Source organism: Eutrigla gurnardus, assembly GCF_963514095.1.
Source record: "Eutrigla gurnardus genome assembly, chromosome: 10".
Classification (NCBI taxonomy): domain Eukaryota; kingdom Metazoa; phylum Chordata; class Actinopteri; order Perciformes; family Triglidae; genus Eutrigla; species Eutrigla gurnardus.
Genome location: NC_139924.1, coordinates 9,419,818 through 9,440,369, shown reverse-complemented (window position 1 = coordinate 9,440,369; position 20,552 = coordinate 9,419,818). Strand labels below are relative to the sequence as shown.

The 20,552-nt window shown below is 43.5% G+C and overlaps 1 protein-coding gene across 1 annotated transcript in view; it reads right to left on the bottom strand.

Moving 5' to 3' along the window:
- The window catches only part of pde2a (phosphodiesterase 2A), a 116,485-nt gene extending 98,436 nt beyond the window's left edge, over positions 1 to 18,049 (bottom strand). The window contains exon 1 of the mRNA XM_084020047.1: positions 17,929 to 18,049. Within this exon, the coding sequence (XP_083876173.1) occupies positions 17,929 to 17,987 (59 nt within the window). The 5' untranslated portion in view covers positions 17,988 to 18,049. The remainder of the gene's footprint in view (positions 1 to 17,928) is intronic.
- Between the last annotated feature and the right edge of the window lie 2,503 nt (positions 18,050 to 20,552).

Sequence of the window (20,552 nt, the reverse complement as noted above, 5' to 3'; positions counted from 1 at the left end):
AATCAGGAGGATGATTGGATGATAAGGCAAGAATATAAAAAAGATGTAGAGAAGAACCAAACAATGAAGTGAGAAACAAAGAGGAGCGAGGAGATGAAACAGGTGGTGAGGAGGAGGAGAGAGAAAGGTGACCATCGGGGGAGAGGAGGAGGCCACAAAGTAAGTTTAATAAGCAACTGCAGATTCAGAATGATAAAAAACAAGTCTGACACACACACACACACACACACACACACACACACACACACACACACACACACACAGAGTCAGCGTACAAATGGAGCAGTGAGGACTACCAAAGACCCTGGAGGACAGAGAAGATGAGCTCTAGCAGAATTGACAGAGAGCATCCACACAACACAAACGCACACGTATGCATGCATACAACATCCTCCACGCACACACACGCAGATTATATGCTCACATCTAATCCCGTCATGATTTTCCACGGGAAGGTTATTAAGCATCTCACCAACCTGTAGCCTTGCTCTCTCTCCCTTGATTCCTCCCTCGTTCACTCCCTCACTCTCTCTCTCTCTCTCTCTCTCTCTCTCTCTCTTAATGTCAATACAATATGCTTTATTGACGAGTGTGACAAAAATGAAGAAGAACAAAGGTATCAGACAAGGAACGCTTGTGCCGAAGTTGACCGTGTGTTTGCGTGTTAAAGTCTCTTCAACTCACACAGGAAACAACTTAATGAGTCCGGTTTAAGCTTCATCTTTTTAACGCTGTACTATTCATTAGCAATGACAAGACGAAACCGGCCCGGGGGCATCGGTGTGTGTGTGTGTGTGTGTGTGTGTGTGTGTGTGTGTGTGTGTGTGTGTGTGTGCGTGTGTGTGCGTGTGTAATAAAATCTCTAGTTAAGCAGCCAATTAGACCCTTCATCCTTAGACAGAGTGCAGTGGTTTACTCCTCTTATCTTCCCACTAGACTCATTGTACAGCAGCATAATGGATGTATTTTGGTGAGAGAGAGAGAGAGAGAGAGAGAGAGAGAGAGAGAGAGAGAGAGAGAGAGAGAGAGAGACACTAGCGTGTGATATGTGACGGCATTTTAAGAAAAAGCGACTGATATGACAAGTCAGAACTATAATGAAGGTCAATGAAGCCCTGGACATTTTATAGACACACACACACACACACACACACAGACACGCACACACACACACACACAACCTCACCCTGACTCACAAACACAATGACATTTCAGAGGTTAATAGCGTGCACAAATGCCTTACGCTCCCAGTCATTTGTCAGCATTAGCTTTCTAAAAAGGGATACTTCACTGATATGAAAGGGGACTGGCATTTTACACAGCCAGGGCCATTCATTATTAACAGCTGCCATGGAGGGAGGGAGGGAGGGAGGGAGGGAGGGAGGGAGGCAGGGTTATGAATCAGTGATGACATCTGGAACGCCACAAAATACTCACATCGGGCGTGAATTAAAATTCACTGATCACATGTCATGCAATATTTATTTACAATGCTGCCTTTTGAAAACGTGTTCAGCTGTGAGGCGGTGCTGTCGAAGCCAAGACTCAAGATCATTGCACATTCAGGCCGCAGTTTCGAGTCGGTTATGTCTCATTTTTAATCACGGCACTCAGATCGAGGTTTCTAGTTCGTATCTGATGTATGTACCCAGAACTGCCTGGGAAGCAGTATTAATACTCAGGATTATACTGGTGAAACACAGTCATCTAAACCATTTCAGCATGATGTGTATGCGTTTGAATTTGTGACTGAAACAAATCTGAGCAGTTGACAAAACAATATTATCTTGAAGTCCATTTAGTTTAGCATTTAATCAGAACTCATTAACTCAAGTTAAGAGTTCATCAGCCTAGTTTCCAAAATGGCCACACACAAAACACAAATCAGCTTTTGCAGCTTTGAATAATATTATTTTATCTACCAATTATTTTCTCAATGAATGGATTAATCAATGGCTTATGAAATAAACAATATATTTACATTGGAGAAGCTTAAACTATCACTACGTTTTGCATTTTTGCTTTAAAAATGTACATATCGGTTGCCAAAATAGTAACTTTCTGTCAATCAACTAATTGTTTCTGCTCTTAATCGTTTGTCAGCAGCTGTTTCCAAAGGTCAAGAATGAGCTGATTATATACATATGCTGCATACGGAGCATGTAACATTAAAAGCACCGCCACGCCTGCCCGAGCTTCCCTCACACTGCATATCAAGAAGCCTGTTTGCATAGATCACCTCTGCATCACCAGTGCAGGATGGACGGGTGACTGGTTCAGGATGGAAATCACCCTGTGTGTCGAATCTGACGTCCTGTTGTCGGGCAATTAGGCTTCGCTCCTCTTTCCCCCCTAATGGGTCCGTGTATCCGTCCTGTTGGGAAGATGATGGAAGACGCACCTAGCAGCTGGCTTCACAAGATCAACACGGCCATCGTTCACACACACAAACACACAATGACAGGAAACAATTTGGCAGCTCACCGGGCAAACTGGTGGTTATTGGACAATATACTGTAATGGTCATCAAACATCACCATCAGAAGCTATAAACACCACCTTTTTCCTCACATCAAATCTATTGTACAACCGCAGCAATAAAGAAACAGTTTTCCACAACCACAGAAAATACTGGTTTCTGATTGGCTGCCAGGCGTCTATTAAAATTGTGCATCAAGATACCTCAAACACCTCCAGTTTAGAGATATATAATAAGTGCTGGTAACTATAGCAACAGTACTTCTGCTTCTCCCAGCCATAACTTTTTTTAAGAACTTTCACAGACAAAAATAACTTTTAGTGGGTTTATTGCAACTAAAGGTGAAGAAAGAGTAACAATAACAAGAGTGACAAAAACAAGAAGTTGGGATGAAATAAAACTTTTAAACCTTTTCGATCACATGGAAACATATTGTAAACCTATTTAACAACATGTGCTGAAAACCAATTTTATATCAAAATCAAATCTCTTTTTCTTCCAGGAAAACAAAATATAACACATGCTCACAATGCTGGCAACCAATTTCAACCAATAATATCATCCCAACGTTACGGCACCTGCCTTTTCTCACTCGGGAAGCTCCACACTCAAATTTAACATCTTTTAAGATCCCAAGCAGACTTTTATTTTCTTGCCATTGTTTGATTTTTCATCCACTTTCTGACTGCTGACATTTGAACCAAATTGAAATTCCCTCTGTGATTTTGGGCAAACAACATTCATGAATAGGTGTGATTTCCTGAAGCGCCTTACATCCTCACATTCCTCTCCAAACAACAGCTTTCTCTATCTTTTCCCACATCTCCTCAGCTCCCCGTTGTCCTCCATCTGTCATCATTCATTTTGGGAAAGGACAACCAGTTTACATCTATGAGTAAATTAGTGCTCAGACTCAACAATACAGTAACACATAACAAGACGGAGAGAGAAAGACAGAGAGACAGCTGCAGAGGGGGTAACATGAGAGAACCACGCATTGCTGGGAGTGAAAATCGGTGGAGGAGGAGGGAGATGAAGCCCACTCGGGCTCAGTTGTAATGTATTATGTATCAGAATGGGCAGACCAGCAGGAAAAAGCATATGAGGAAGTGTATTCTCATATCCTCCAGTGTGATGCGAACAAAGAGGGCTTCATACATGATAAAGGCGTGAACTGAACTTTGCATTTGTAGAGCCAATTATTTTATTTTATCAATTTAAAAAAAAATGTTTTAAGTACTTTAAGCATCTGATTTTGATTTTCGCTACATGTCTCTCTTAATATCCATCATACGATGCATATTCTCAGGGGTGTCTGACATCTTAAGCTTTTGAGTAATTTAAATGTTTCAATTATATACTGTATTTAAATGCAGTTCCTATTGTGAACAGTTGGTGTCGCCATCACTAGAATATCAGTCACCAGATGAACCAGAGCCGCCGGCTGGGTGGTGCGATTGATCTTATCGATCAAGAGGGCTTAATGAACTGGAGTTTGGGACTTTCCCGACGGTAATCAATGCGTAATATTGATGCTGGCTTAGTTCAGGGACGTCCTGGAGTTCATTTTTGTAACACCTCACTTCTCCAGTTGATCCCAGAATCTGAGCATGTTGCCTGGAACAGATGCACACATAAAAATCACTTGTTCGGGAAAAAACTCCTCAGGAAATGATCTCTCGTTTCCCTCAAAGCGACCGTTTCTGTGAATTACGTGAATGTGCTCACATCACTGATCACAGAACTCGAACCGGCGCTCCGTCATTGAGAAGGATGTTCACTTGATCTCATGCCCTTTCTCTGTTGATGTGGACGGAGTAGACGGAGTAGAGTAGGACAGCTGCAGCGTATTGAAATACAAAGTGATGAAGTCGCCACCTGCAACTCCTCCACTGAGATTTGGAAAAAGCTGAGATTTCCCCAGTCGTGGCGTCTTGCCAAAAGCATTCTCCCTTTATTTGTCCCTACATGACAGCAAAGGTGTCCGAGATAACTGATCCATCGCTGCTGCAAGCTGACCGGACAGCCATTCTTCCATCGAAGGCATTAGAAGTGATATTTACTGGAGAGTGAAATTGAACAGTGATAAAAAGCCGCTTACTGCAGATTCCAGTCTACAGCACAAAAGAGCTTAGAAGCTGCTCATTAAGAAGTATCTTGAATCAAAATGCTGGTGGCTATTTTTTATTTCTCATCTAGCCCTTTGGACACCCTGGTTTTGAGCTCATTGCGTCAAGTGCTGTAAACTGCAGTAGACGGCGTCTTCTGGCAGCAGAGAACCCAACTAAGTCGGATACGGGGACAGTGAAGATCAGTTTGCAGTGATTAATTAGCTCCCTTAAAAAAGACATCAAGTAATAACTTTCATCTGAGTTGTGATTAAAAAAAGAGGCGTGACATGCTGTTAGCGAGCGCTGAGACTGGGAACAAAGGAACAGAGGAGGTGAGAGAGAAAATAGGGATGGGGGAGAGACGGAGGGGGAGATGCACATCTGGAAAGCCTGTTACTCGTTAGTCCACATGTCCTTTCCAAACTCTTCATCCCGTCCATAAGAACGCTGACTGTCCCCTTTCTTTCCCAGTGATTCTCTCATTTAAAAGTACCGACACAAATAGCAATGTCAGATACATCAAACCCATTTACGTCCTCCTGAAACAGCATCAGCACTGCAGTGACTTTCAAATGCTTTCACTTCAGGGGCAATTACAGCTGTATTTATCGTTTCATCTACCAGCTAATGGTTTGGCTCTTGTAGTAAATTTCATTTGATAAATGTGTCAACTCGGATTTTTGCTGATTTTTGTTGCTGTGTTCATTTAACCTTCACGTTTCTTACTCCCACTGTAGCCCAAGGAAGCCGACCGCTTCCTGCAGCCAGCCGATCAGGCAGTTCAAGCGAGCGATAAACAGGGCGGCGGGAAAATGAGAAGTCAACACAGCACCATCAACAAACATGAGACGGCACTATGATTCAAAGAATGCCGGCTCCAATCACAACTAAATCCAACTCCTCATTACCGGCTACCAAACTGTTGAGGATATCAAAGCAGCTTCCCCAGACTGCCTTGTTAGGGACCCGGGGAGCTCTGCCCCCCCGATGCAATTTCACTCCGGAGAAAAACAGGTGACGGTGCGACACACACAATTCCTCGTCCTGATTGAAAGGCAAAAGGCGAGGATGAAAGAGGCAGACAGTCGAGCAGAGAGAGGCAGAGCGAGGAGTAAACCGACTGATGCAGATGCAAAGAGAAGAGAGAAAAACACAGATTACTGGAAGTGATGGGGTAAAAAAACAAAAAGACAAAAGAGATGAAAGCAAGCGTGCCCCCTCTTAGACATCAATCCACTCCGCTGTGAGGAAGCTTCTCAACAAACAGGGAAAAAAAGACTTTAAAAAGGTGCAATGGGGGCCATCAAAGACATAAACTCTCCAGAGAAAAGAGGCTGGAGCTATGAAAGGCACACAGACTCTCTCCACACTTTGATGCGGAGGATGCTGCACCTGGAGACGTCGGGCCGGACCGTGACACACAGGGACACCTGTCGGCTCCACGTGGAGGCGAACAAACATGGACGTCATCTGGATGCATGCAGCATCCCGGCACATGAACCGCAAACAGGCTCGCGCTTTACATCTGCTAACTCACATCCAGCTGTGTGCACACGGACGTACGCTTGCAGTGCGTTTGTGCAGACATGCGTGAACACATGCATGTGCAAACAGCACATACACCCCTGCTAAACCCCCTGCTGGCAGTAAAACAAGGGTTTGAATGCTCGAGTTGACTTGAAAGGGAAAAATCAAAGAAAGGAAAGGGAGGAAAAAAAGATAGAGGGCGGAATGAAAGAGAGGTAAAGAAAAGAAAGAGAAGAGCCTCTGGGCAGTTATGACTATGTGAGTGAGTGAGTGAGTGAGTGAGTGAGTGAGTGAGTGAGTGAGTGAGTGAGTGAGTGAGTGAGTGAGTGAGTGAGTGAGTGAGGACTACAGGCATGATGGGAGAGGTGTGAAAGGTGACCAGTTGGGGGTCACGATACACAAACAGATGCTGACAGATTCACACACCAAGACTCTTATTTGTCTTGACAGCACGGCAGCCAAATGAGCATCAACTCGAACGAGAAGCTTCAGATTCACACCGCAGAACGCCGTTTGCATCCGTCTTCATCTGCGTGTGCATGTGTGTTTTTAATGGTGTATGTCTCCGTGTTATAACCGGGAAGTTAGTCCACCTGGACTGTATTCCACAAGCCTTTAAATACAATATGCAACTGTGTGTGTGTGTGTGTGTGTGTGTGTGTGTGTGTGTGTGTGTGTGTGTGTGTGTGTGTGTGTGTGTGTGTGTGGAGCCTGCATTTTTATGTAATTTCTTCTTTAGCACACATACGTGACCCGAGGCCGGAGCATAGTGTTCCTACTGGAAAACAAGCGCAGGTCAAGGACAGGCTTTGTGTGTTTGTCCGGGGGAAGGTTTTACCACTGTGCTGCATGCATTCCTTCTAAAATCTGACAGAAAAGTTCAAACAAACAAAAGCCGTCTCCAACCTCACATTGCATTTGAGCCCCGAAGTGTTACCTCGCTTCAAAACAGTACAGCGCTCACCAACACAGCCTGCCTCGCATTCATGCCGTTAAGCAAAAGGTTTGTAAAGCAGCGTATGAGGTGATCCATGTCGAATATACTATGGTTATAAAACATATTAGCTGTTATTAGGCTGGATTGACAACTGGGATCATTTAAATTATGTATCACCACGTACCTCCTTCCATGCAAAATACTCAATACTGAAATATGTGGACTGTAACACAATGCCATGGCCATCTATTTTTGGTATCTGTATGCAGTCGTCCTTATACCGAGTGACTGGCCGCTGCTTAAACTGACTACACACGCGGAAAAGATTATTATTCTAACAAATCCTGTGCTTAAAGTCAAGGCATCAAGCCTCTGAAACGGTTCTATTAATGTGACTTGAAAGCCTCTCGTAGAAGCACTTAACATTTCTGTCCATCTGTACGCCAACCTCAGAGCACTCTGTGACAGCGTGGTATACACAGTCGGTTTAGTTTACATACTGTCCATCCCGTGCTTTTAAAACCGCCGGCTTCGTCTGGGAGAGACTCCATGTCCTCGGTGGACCACCGAGTGACTGGCGCATGTGCAGACTGTGTGTGATGCCGGCTCTGTGGTCCTGTCTGCAACGCCTCACCTCAGCTCAATGTACTCAACATAACCCCGTGTTGTTTTCCACCTAAAAATACTGTGTGTGTATATATATTCCACAGGCTTTTCTCTCCCAATATGAGCAGCTGCTGCAGTGTTCCCTACAGCAGAGTTTACATGTACAACACATTTTTATCCCTTCTGTTTGTTTTTAATTCATCTTTCAGTTGCATGAAACATTCTTTGACTCATTTTCTACGTATTAATCGGCAATTTGACCAATTAGTCGATTCATCTAAATGATTAATGTTCCCACGAAAAAAAACTGCCATTTTAAAGCAATTGTAGCATCTAGTCGACCTTTACTGATTTCCTGAATCGATTCGTTTCTGATTCACATGGTCACATTCCAATTCATTAAGCAATTTTTCAGGAGAGTTTTTTCAGAACCAATTTGTTTTGGTTATGAAAAAGATTTTCACAGAACTAATGCTGCAAATTGTACAAAAATGGAACTCTCTAACATGACGCATTATTTTAAATATTAATTAGACATAAAACATTGACCCCAAAGCAGTCACACTAATGCACTTCCTATTTAACATGACCTGAGAGACCTGGAACGATGTCACATGATGAGAGGTGATAGTCGGGTACCAATCTGTTGAGAATTTGATGGTAGATTGACTGCAAATGTCTCCTCCAGTGCGGTTTGGGCTCGGACGTCTTAGCTGATAGATTTTCTGGGAGTCTGGTTAAATGGGTTGGAGATTTGTGGTTTATAACCATGAAGCTTTGCTTTTTGTCCAGCTCTCCTCTGACCTCACACTTTTTAAATTCAAAATGACTCCAGAAATCTCAGAATATGGGGTGTAATTTCAGACCCTCACCTCCTTCATCAATCAAATCTCTAAAATCACTCAAATAATAAATGTCTTCTCACCTTGAAAAGGCCATTCACTTTCTCCCAGTCTTGATTACTGTGTTTCCTTGTATTCTTGCTGTTATTAAAAAGCAAAAACATCCATCTCCTGTCTTCAACTTGTCCGATACGCAGCTTTTCACCCTGGTTCAGATTAACAGCGCTCACTGCTTACATCTAAAGCCTTACATGGCGGTGGTTCTGGTTTCGTCGACTCTGTGATCTTCCAGCAGGGGACTTTTGATGACCACGTTTCTGTGGTCAGGCTGTGATCGCCCTGCCTGAGGATCTTAGGCGCGCTCAGTCTGCATGTTTTCCCTCTTAAATCCCTCCTCAATGCTATTTTTAATGCAACAGGATTTTCACAATCTATTTTTATTCTTTCTCATTTCAACAGCTTGACGACTGTCTTGTGTTGTAATCTCTTTTATTCCTTCCTGTCACAGTTGTATTAGTTCATTGTGTCATGGTTGATTATTCTTTTCCTTTATCTTTTGGCTCATAGATCAACCTGCTGTATTTGTTGTCTGACTGAACACCGTTGTAAATCACTTTGTAGTTGTTGACAGAAAAAGTACTGTTAATACATGTATTATTACTGTTTTAATGTTAGTAGTAGAAGTATTTGTAGTTAAATATAATGTCTGAAAACATGAACATGAACATAGTTGTTTGGTAATCCTGGGTACGGACAGAAAAACTGCACATCAAACTGCACCAAAAACAACATCATCGGTGCAGGTAAAGAGGGATGGGATGATATACGATTTTATCGTGCATCATATTAATCAATTCCATTATCAAGATACTCATAAATATCTTGACTTGAAAAAGCTGTGTGAAATGTAACGCGACGTCGTACCATTTAAAGAGTTTTAAAGCATATGTTGATGATTTTCATGAATTTAAATTATTCACAATCACACCGTCCCCTCCTTACAGGTACAAATTTAACACAGGTATCACCGAAAACCTCAAGGTGGCGCTGTTCTACCACCGCGGTGAGGAAGTTTCTATACCGCTGCAGCCCTAATCACTAAAGCTAGCAATAGTGCTGTGTTTCAAATTGGGATGATAATTACCTTCATAAACGTCACCTATTGTCATTGGGTCAGTACGCAACCATATTCACGTGTGAAAAGAGGAAGAAAAACCTCCAGTAGAAATGTTGGTCACATGTCACACTTGCAGTTAAAACACACCTCCGACGTTTATTCACAAATGTGCAATGAATACAATGTAATACATAAAAGAAATGCTTGCAAGACCGTAAAAGACAAAAATACAGGCGGCTCTCAAAGGAGGAAAACACTAGATTCAGGACTGATGGAATATATTATGCCTAAGTCGGGTAACCTGTGACACCATTAGTTGCCAGGCAACATGGACAACCCTTAGATGAAACACCTGCCCTTCATCTATCACGCAGCCTTTTCCCTTCTCTGTCACACCTGTCTCACCCTCTCCCCGTCTGTCTGGCGGTGACTCTGAAGGTGGAAAGTCGGGACAGGGGAGTGAGAAAACCAGACAGGAAGGATGAATGGGGACGACGGCGCACAAATGAGGCGATGAAGAGAAGAGGGAGTCAGTCTGTCGGAAATGATGAGCGAGTAAACCGATGCAACAGGAGCCACGGACGCCGAGGACAGAAACGGTCAATAGCGTCCATGTGTTGAACAATCATCGCCTTGTTTCCATTTGGCAATCAGCCGTGAGGTAGCCTGCAGACGGATCTACAACAGCTACGACAGAACGTGTGTGTGCATGAGGGCCTGATGGGTTCATGTATGTGGCGTCTATACAATGTTCATACGACTCATTTCATTGACCCCTACAAGCATCACAAAACCCCCCCGAATGTCCCAAATGTGACTCTTACAGTCCGTCGCTGGCGTTATCTCTGTGTGAGTCGATCAATAGAGCCGATCGATTAGAAAAAGCCCTGCAGTCAGGGCAAGAGGAACCGGAGCACAGGAACACATTCTGCCACTCTACTGTAGAGGCACGATACCGGCAATAATAACCACTGTAACAACGTCAATATAACGTTGGCCATCAGGCAGCTAAAACTACAGCAATAAAACAATGACTTTATAACAGGAAAGATGCATAAAGACTACAAACCACTAAAGCAATGACAAAATAAACGGAGGCATGGGAGTCGCTGACCACGGTGCCATTTATGTCCAATAACTTGCACAAACTCAACACAAAAATGTTGTGAAAAGCTTTGGTTGGGTTTTTTTCCAGGCATGAAAAGCCGAATGTGAGAGAAGTAATCTCTTGTCGCTACACTGTAAATCTGTGAAATGTTGAGCAGTGTGAGATGGATGTTATTCTTTGTGTCTGTCAGTCTGAGAGTCATAAATAATTTACTTCAGTCATCACGTGTCATTTTAATCTCCCACTTCTCGTCGGCCTCTTCTTCAAATAACCACTTTTTTATTCCACGTGGATGACGCTGCGACTAGATTTACTTTTACGACCGCCGGGTTTTTAAGTGCAAAAGAATAAATAACGGATCCGGTAGTCCTCTCTGCTTACATACTGCGACAATGACCCTGCCTCTGTCTGAAGCAAGACAAACACGTTGCCTGCAAAAACAAATGAGCGTAGCTGCAGTGCAAACTAAAACAGCTGCTCACAATGAAATTGCAACGACCTTCAAACTTAAAGGAGCGAATGCATTCAAGCGTCGTAGAGTCCCACCGGAGCAACACAGACAAACTCCACAAAGTCTGCACGTAAAACTTACAATCTTAGACCTAAACCTGCCCGAAAACATACATGATCATGTTACGATTTACTCCTATAAGTCAAGAGGACACACACACACACCTCAACTGCCTATCAATGAGGTCTCGTCTCGTCACACACACACACACACACACACAGAGGGGCTGCTGCTGTTTCCTAATTGAACCAAAGCTCTGTGTCCCAAACACAGCTGCCTCACCTCCCACGTTAATCTCTCAGGGGAGAGAGCACACACACACACACACACACACACACACACACACACACACACACACACACACACACACACACACACACACACACACACACACACACACACACACACACCTCCATGACGCTCTACATTTGCTTCGATCGTCACTTTTGCGCATGACAGTCACGGCATGGAGATAAATGTGTGTCACAAACAGAGTCTTTTCAAAGTAAACCGGAAGTCAGGTTGACAAACTGTCAACATTTACGTTCGGTTCCACGCGGCTCACGAGCAGCGGCCTCCTGGAAAGCCGTGCGACACGTCCACATCCGTCAACTGCTCCGCCCGTCACGCAGCGGGCTGGATGCGTCGGAAACGCATGCTGACAAGCTGAATGAGAGCCGGTGTCATGTCAAGACGCCAAGGAGCACCAACCAAGCCGCAGTATTTTGACACCTTGACAGAGAGAAAAACACCTTAAGAAACACACACACACACACACAGTTATGGCTGCCCACTGGATTACTGTATGCAGCACAAATGTGACCACATACACACACACACACACACACAGGTTCTATACAAAGGCACACTTATAAACACACACACACACACACTGGGGCAACAGTCCATAGAGATAAGGATGCTGACAGGAGCTGCTGGAGCCGTCTCTCACTCACGCACACACACACACACACACACACGATATCGTATTGACTATAATTCACTCCCTGGAGCTGTACACTTACCCTGTCATATTAGGGATTTTAATTCCTGCTTAAGTTTTAGTCAACTTGTAACTACATTTAAATCAAGTTTATGTTAATTGTTTTTGTTGATTTGTTTTAATGACTGTTGCTGGTGTATGCTTTATTTAAAAAAACAATAAAGTAAATTAATAAAACATATTTGTTACATTTCATTTTACAAAGTTGGGTGATTAATGTTAAAGTAAAGCCTGATCTACAGCTTATTAGTTAAAACACTGTACTTGTATTGGCTAAAACCAAAAACACCTCATCGGTGCGTCCTTATTTCATAAACTGAATTTCATCTAAACCTTCCTCCAACCTCCACTCTGCAGGTTTCCTCTTAAGCCCGCAACATATGAAACCTTAAGCTCAACCTAAGTGTAATTCTAGCCTCAGGCTTTAAAATGATGCTTCCTAATAAGGTGTGAGAAACTGTCATCGCAAGTGACCAGCTGGCCAGGTTTTCTATTTCTGTGCAGAACCCACAATAGAAGCAACGGAGATGGCAAACATTCTTACACCATTTCTAGACAAAGACTGCAAAAGCACACACTCACATTACTGCAGACAAAAAAGGTCAAATTAATGAATACGATAAATATGTTATAAATTATAATAAAGTGTCCGATCACAGCTGTACGGTGGATCTAAGGGGGATTCATATACAGTATATACAGTACACTCCCAGGATTCCTCTTAAATCTCCAAACGTCTCAATCTGGAACTAAACCTGCCTTGATTGAAAATGTAAACGTTCGTGTTCATGTACATCGTAGACCTGCAGCAGCTTCACAGTAAAACTCTTCCACCACCTCATGCAAAGTCCCATTAATGAAATGATGCTGACTCACATTGTGCACAGCGTCGATTGGGATTATCTCAGTTAAAGTCCCAGTCGGCAAGTCTGGCGGATGGAGGGCACTTTGTCAGATTTTGAATGTTTACAACTCTCACGCTCCTCCCCCACGACCACGGAGCTCCTTCCCCTCGACTTCGTGCCCTTTGAAATCCCTTAGATCACGCCACCTTTGAAACGCGGGTCCGATGTTGACTCTGGTTTTATTTTTTTCCTTATTTTCCACCGGTGTTTTCTTTTCCTTGGTTGTTTTGGACCTCCTCGTTTCATTTTTTAACAAGGAATTGGAAGCTTGTTGCTACTTCCCTCTGCCTCCCCCCTGTGATAGTGGTACGACCCGAGGGAAGAGGGGCTCTGTGTGTGCACGAACACAGCCCTGCGTGCTGATTGGACAGGATGATCCGGGCTCTGTCGATTTTTTTGCAAAACAAACAACAGGCTCTGTGCAGGTAGAGGCGCACTTTTTTTTCTAAAACCGGATGATTTATGTTGTTCTATCAGAGCGTAGTGTCGGCTTCAGTGAATATGATCAAAAAAATGTTGCCGACTGGGACTTTAAATGTAAAATCTAACGGGACGGAGAAACCCTGTCAACCACTCTAGTGATAGAAAATCTGTGTTTTTTTTGCGTCTTTGTTTGTCTTACTTTCACGTTCATCTGCAAATGTGGACAGTTGAACCGGCTGAAGTATTTCCAGCGTGTTCCAACATGTTAAACATAAAAATAATTCTACAAAACCACCACACAACACAGTGTTTGTATCATTTACTTCTCCGTTTGGGGGCACGGTGTTTGCTAGCAGTTTGCAAAGAGCCAATTTCATTCATGATGATTTAATAAGCAGCTTTTATATATGGTGCATCAATTGGAGGCACTGGACAACTCAGGAAATCACTGGTGGATTACAAGACAAATCAAGGAGAACCAAACAACGCCCAAACTAATGATAAAGTGGATTTCCACCCGGTTAGTGATCGGGACATTTGCATCGCATCTCGTTATATAGATTACACTCTGTTTCACTGCTTGTTGGCATTGCTAAATGAGTGCATCCATCCGTGCCGTCTGGCTTAAATACACACACAGAGCAAAATACCAGACTTGTAATGGCATATATTTAGTGTACTTGGCAAGGGAATGTAGTCATAACACTTTGAGCCATCAGGCAATTTATTTGCTTTTATTTGCCTTCTAGATTTCCATCATAAACACTCCAAAAATATGATTATTAACCGCGGCTCCTTAGATATAAGGAGCTGCATTAGATATACACTATTAGAAAGGGGGGAAAATAAGTAATTTCTCAAACACGTTTCCTATTGCTTCCATCTTTAAAATAATTATGGATGTAAAACAAGTAAACAACGATTAATGGCAAATAAATTACATTAAATATTTGTCCCCAGTTAAGGACAACTTGCCGAGCACCTATATCAATGTAGTTGGATCGGAGGAATAAAAATCGCTACATGGATATAGTAGATGAATCGTTACACCCCTAATGTTTACTATGTTAACTGAGGTAAACAAGTGAGAAGTAGGGTCATGTTCTCATAGACAATCTGACTTGTCGCCCCCTGATGGCTGTTAGAAAGAATGCAGGTTTAAGGCACTTCGGGCTTGGCTTCACTCGGCTTTAATTGATTTATTAATGTTATTATTGAGAGCTGCTGAGAGCTGTTTGGATTTGAGATCATCTCTCAGCAATAACCTCAAATCCAGGAGAATTTCCATCTCCTGGATGATTTAATGATACAAGGTTTCTGTTACGTTATGTGGTTGCAAGTCTTTTCAGCTATGTTTCTGAGATGTAAAGTTTGTTCCTTCAGTTTGGTGTGGCCAGAGGCACAGAGTGCTTCATCTTTGAAATCAGGAATAAAACATTTAACTTATTAATTCACTGAAGACCCAAACCCAGAATCTCAAACTGATTAAAACCACTGAATATATTATCAAAGCTGTAGAGTGCTTCTATCATAAACTGATTGGGACCAGAATATTGAACTTGGTTTTTGAATATTTTTGGCTCTTCTCACACTTTTGACCTTTGGCCTTTTATTACAGATACAGATGTATTTATTTTGAAACAGACAACTTTCCTACTGATGATTCAGCTGGAATGGCTTGGCGACATCCATGCTAATCGCCTTATGATAGTCATGCAGAAAATTAATGCAACCAAATATTCTTTCAGTTCAGTAATTCAAAATTAATTACATGCTTGATTTGCACATTGACTAGAAGACAACAGTCCTCAATTCAAATTAAACCATGCATGTTTATTTAAATAGAAAAAGTTAGTGATCTTTGTTATAAACCTACCCCAAAGTAAACATTTCAAGTACATGCGGTATGTTGTGCTTTAAGCTGAGCACCCGAGATACAATTCTGGGCTCAGAAACAGGGAATCGTATGCAGATAAATCAGCGTATTTAATGCTTTTAAACCAAAGATTTTTGCTAGAGCACACATATTCTGTAGATCCATAAACACGCATAAACACATGCAACTCACAATGGTTTCTCTCTGCTTTCACTGTATCGCCCTCTTCCCTCTCTGTCTGAATATTTTAGTATTGATGAGCCCATTACTGATGATAGCACAGTGCAACGTCAGCATCTCTCTCTCTTTTTCTCTCACACACACACACACAGCAGCAGAGTTGTAACTTGACTCCTAATGAGTGTGTGTGTGTGTGTGTGTGTGTTCAGAAGGAGGCCAGGGGATCCGACTTCCTGGCGTCAATCCAGTAAATAGCAATATTTTTCAGGCTGAAGACCGACCACGTGCACACGCAGCTTGCACACAAATACGCACACCCAAATGCCGATTACAAGGTCGATGCCTGTCGGCTGCTGAAATAATGCAAGATAAACAGAGTGCGTTGAATACCACCGTTTCTTCCTCAAAGGCTTTTCAAAAACAAACACACACACACTCAGCAGTGTGAAGGCAGAGAGAGCCTCAAACATTACACATCGATGGTGATCGGAGGTCGGATCTCAGACAGAATACACGGATTCCTGGAACTGTACAGCGTGGTCAATATTTCTGATGAGTAGCAGACTCTTAAAGCTACAACCCCCACAAAAAAACATCATCATGATAAAACACAATAGGCTGCCGATGCACCTCTAGGACAGGTTAACGTGATCACAAAGCTCGAGCCTGAGAGGATACTTATCCCCAAATAAAGGCAGAGACACGACATCTGCTCCTGCATTTCATGACAGACATCACGCGACGCGACCCTAACCGATCACTCGGAGCGACTCCAGCTCGAGGGGAGCAGGTGAGACCGGTTCCTGAAACTAATTGTACGTCAGAGATCACTGACGTCCACCTGGCAAGACTCATTATCCCTCCAACTCTGGTTATTTTCTCCTAGACTGGCCATCAAAACGTAAGGAGCTTAGTCTCTCCGGACGAGCACTGGTGAAGTGAATAAAAGCCATTATCCTTCAGTGGTTTCCCTTATTGAATTTAAACCAATAATACAAGGAGGGGCACATTAGAGGAGGGGTTTTCAACTTTGAGACAATATGGGGGTTGAAACTTGATATGAGGGGGGGATGTTGCTAATATTTTTGTGCAATCAGCGTATAACAGCATTACAATGTTATTATCTGCAAATTCAGCTACGAGAGAGGGAGAGGGGATAATTGCAACCATGCCCTGAAGGAAGCTTTCACCACGTATACATACAGATAGATAGATAGATAGATAGATAGATAGATAGATAGATAGATAGATAGATAGATAGATAGATAGATAGATAGCAGTAGATTTAATTAAATAAAGCAGGCGCTGCATGTTTACATGGCAGACTGAACAACACCACATCACCTCTCTGAGACTGGAAGCTTCACAGAGGTATTATGAAACGCCGGGCCGCCTTATTGCATTATAAGGTTGGTTTCTGACTCCGAGATGTAAACTTTTCATGAACGGCCTCAGGTTCAAAACATTTGGTTCGCACCGGAAGCCTTTTTGTAAACTCTGAGTTTTGGCGGGTTCTCAAAGTGGGAAACTGCACAGTGGGGGCATTTCATGTCAAGTTCTATAAAGCTTATAAAGACAGCTTTATTAATGTTCCATGAATCCTAGTGCTTTATAGATGACTTATTACTACAAATGTGGGCTACGAAAATCTCTGTGGTTGGTGTTTCTTTTTTAATTATTTATCTATAACAAGATGGCAATAAAGCCCTATTCCACAAGGTATGTCCAATGGATCAAAGAGAATATCTCAACCCAAAGCTTTTCTTGTCATTTGCTCTATAAGGCAGCAACAAATTATGTATTAAACATTAATAGCGCTTATAAGCATTTTATATATTGATGCCATAGAAAGTGTCAGATCAGGCCACACACTATTTTAGGATAATGTGGTTTGCACACAGTAAGCACCTTTTTTTTTTTTTTTACATAGCTATTGCGGAATGCAATTAGGAGCGAATGCATCTCCCAGCAGGGATATTAGAGGGAGAGCAGCCTATCAGAGAAAGCTGCTGTTCGGATACCAAGGTCAATAAACTCCCAGAAGACTCACCACGAGAACATCCAAGTGATATCACGGTGTGATGGAGGTGAGCTCGTTACACACCGGTCTACACTGACAGCAACATGCACGGATCAAACGGGCGGGCTGACGGCAGGTCCCGCTCCCTGCACCCGCAGCGCCACCAGTCTGCCTCCGGATCAACGCTATAGGCGCCATGTGCGTCGTTCGGTTGGTGCGCGGCGCGCACAAGTGGCGAGAAACACAACACACATAGTTGTTAGACACACACACACACACTTACATCTCGGAGGACGGCGGCTGACTACGGCAGAGGAGCGCGTGTCCGCACGCTTGTCCCATCGCGCATCCTGCCTCGCGCCTCCCCGGTTCACCCAAAACAGCTGCAGTCAGGAGGACCTGGCGGGCGAGGTGGAGGAGAGGAGGAGGAGGAGGAGGAGGAGGAGGAGGAGGAGGAGGGGGTGAAGGAGGATAGACGGTAGATGGATAAATGGTTGGTTGGATGCGAGTGTGTGCGCTCCGCTCGCTGTCTCTCCCCTCCGAAGCCCGTCTCCCTGCCTCCCTCGCTCCGCTCTGCTCTCCGCTGCTGTCTCTCCTCCACAGCTCGACAGTGCGCGCGGATTGGACGGGACCCGGTAACTGATACTCGAGCGGTGGTGAGCGAGGATAAATAAAACAAGGGGGGGGGGGGAGTCGGCGGCTAGTTTAACGCTCTGCGCCACATGGACACATCAACAGTCAGAAGATGCGTCGGTCAAACCGCACGTCACTTCTCCGCGTGCGCCACTCGTGTCTGCCTCATGCGCGAGCGCCAAATCATCCGTGAAAACGAAAAGTTGCGTTGTTGTTCAAATTCAACTGTGTGTATCTTCTTCACACCACTCGCTGCGCGTTTTCACGCAACTCCCTCCTCTTCCTCCTCTTCTTCCTCCTCTTCTTCCTCTCGCTGCTTATGAAGATCTGCAGGACAGGACGTGAACTTGTTCCCTCTCGCTTCCCCGAACGGCGGAGATGTCATCGGCTCTTGCTGGCAGCGTTTCCCTGTAAAACCACATGTTGCACCCGACTCCAGTGTGTCTATCACGGGACAAAGGTCTCAAGGTCCAACACGGATCTTCTGCCTTATAAGGCTATCCCAGTGGCACGCGCACAGGAGGGAGAGTATGCCTAGTGAAACAGGAGCCTTTTAAAAGTTTGTTGATGTTCAAGGCCTTTAAATATCCCAAAGGGCCTTCAGCTATCAGGGGTTTTACATTCTAAAGACCCAGTAAGGATTTTTTCTGGGCGACATATTCAGGCAAGACAAATAGAAAATCAGTATTTGATGAAAAGAAAGCATCTCCCCCCCCCCCCCTCCTCCTAGCCTGCAGCCTCGCTCCACCAACACAGGTGTTCTCAATTATGTTTGCCTGATTGGACCTCTCCTCGGGGCTGTGTGAGCATGTGCAGATTGTGATTGATTGACAGCCCGGTTCATCGTCATAGTAAGTAAGCAAGTTTCTCCAACTTGAGCACTCCGGCCAATCAGTCATAACTGCAAACACCTGTGTCAAATGCGCCTTTTTTCATGCTTTCAGTTTTAGTGACGGGGCTACACTTGCATACATATCTTAGATTATTAATTGCACCTTCATATTTTCCTTTAACTTTTTGACACAGATTAATACGTCTCCGTGGATGGGTTCTCTATTGCTACTAAATCATTTGCTAAGAGACCATGTAAATTGGTTTTAAAAATTGAAAGAAATTGTGCAATCTTGATTAGATAAAATAGGCAAATTTCAAGTCAAACATTACTGTGTCATTGCAAGAGTAGCACAGGTGCCACTAATGACATCATGTTCAGTCCATTAACGGTCTAAAGTGAGGTAAACATTTATCAGGGAGCCAATATGCACAAGCAGACCTTATTAATGTTATCAATTACACCTGTTGCTGACATGTCAAAGGTCCTGTATCCACCACACACTGAACAAACGTTGCACAGCAGCTTACAGCGCAGCACAGCGGATCACTGATCAACCATATCTCCGACAGGCTATTAAAGAAAGCTCAGGGGTCCAACCAGCATGAAGTCAGATGGAGGGATGGCTGATGGCTGGTGGATTACTTATCGTAAGCTTTGTGCTGTTATAGTGTGGCGATGAGAATGGAGGTCAGTTAATGGTTAATTCTAAGAGGTAAACTATATGCAATTGTTCACCAAAGGCAACCCTTTTAATTAAGAATGTGTGTGCAGTGCTACCATAAACACAAAGCACAGATGAGGCTAATGGGAATGTCATTCGTTTGGCAGGTATTTGCTCGTACTGTTAAGTATTTTGACCTGATGATGGCACCAGAGGAAAGGTCATCAACGTTGTTAGGATTGGGCAGCGAATATGCAGAATATTTTGTGTCAATCCATCCAATAGTTATTTAATTTAAGTAGATATTTCAGTCTGGACAAGCAGACACAACAAGCTGTAAATTGTACCTTTACAACAGTCAAGTGAAATCAACAAGACCTGTACACATTTATTGCTGCAATAATCTCACAAAAACGTCAAAATCCTAAAGGACTTGTGAGCTTTTCCCACATGGCCCTGTGGACCGAGTCAGGAAGGAAAGGGTCACACCGTCAGCACAGTCAAGAGGAGGCAGCAGCTGTAATGTGACAGCAGGGTCTGACCAATAAAGTGCAGTGAAGCTTATTTTTATAAGAGGTGAAGTTCTTGTTGTTCCAGTCTCTACTCAAACACACTGAGCGGAGCTGCTTCTGTAAATAGGATGAGGCCAGTGAGCAAAGCAGCGAGCCACATATGCTCATGACATGAAGCAACCCATTAATATGAACCCCGAACAGCCTCCCCCTCATTAAAAACTGATTTGTTATATAAGACAACAATTAGACTCTCTGCGCCTTAA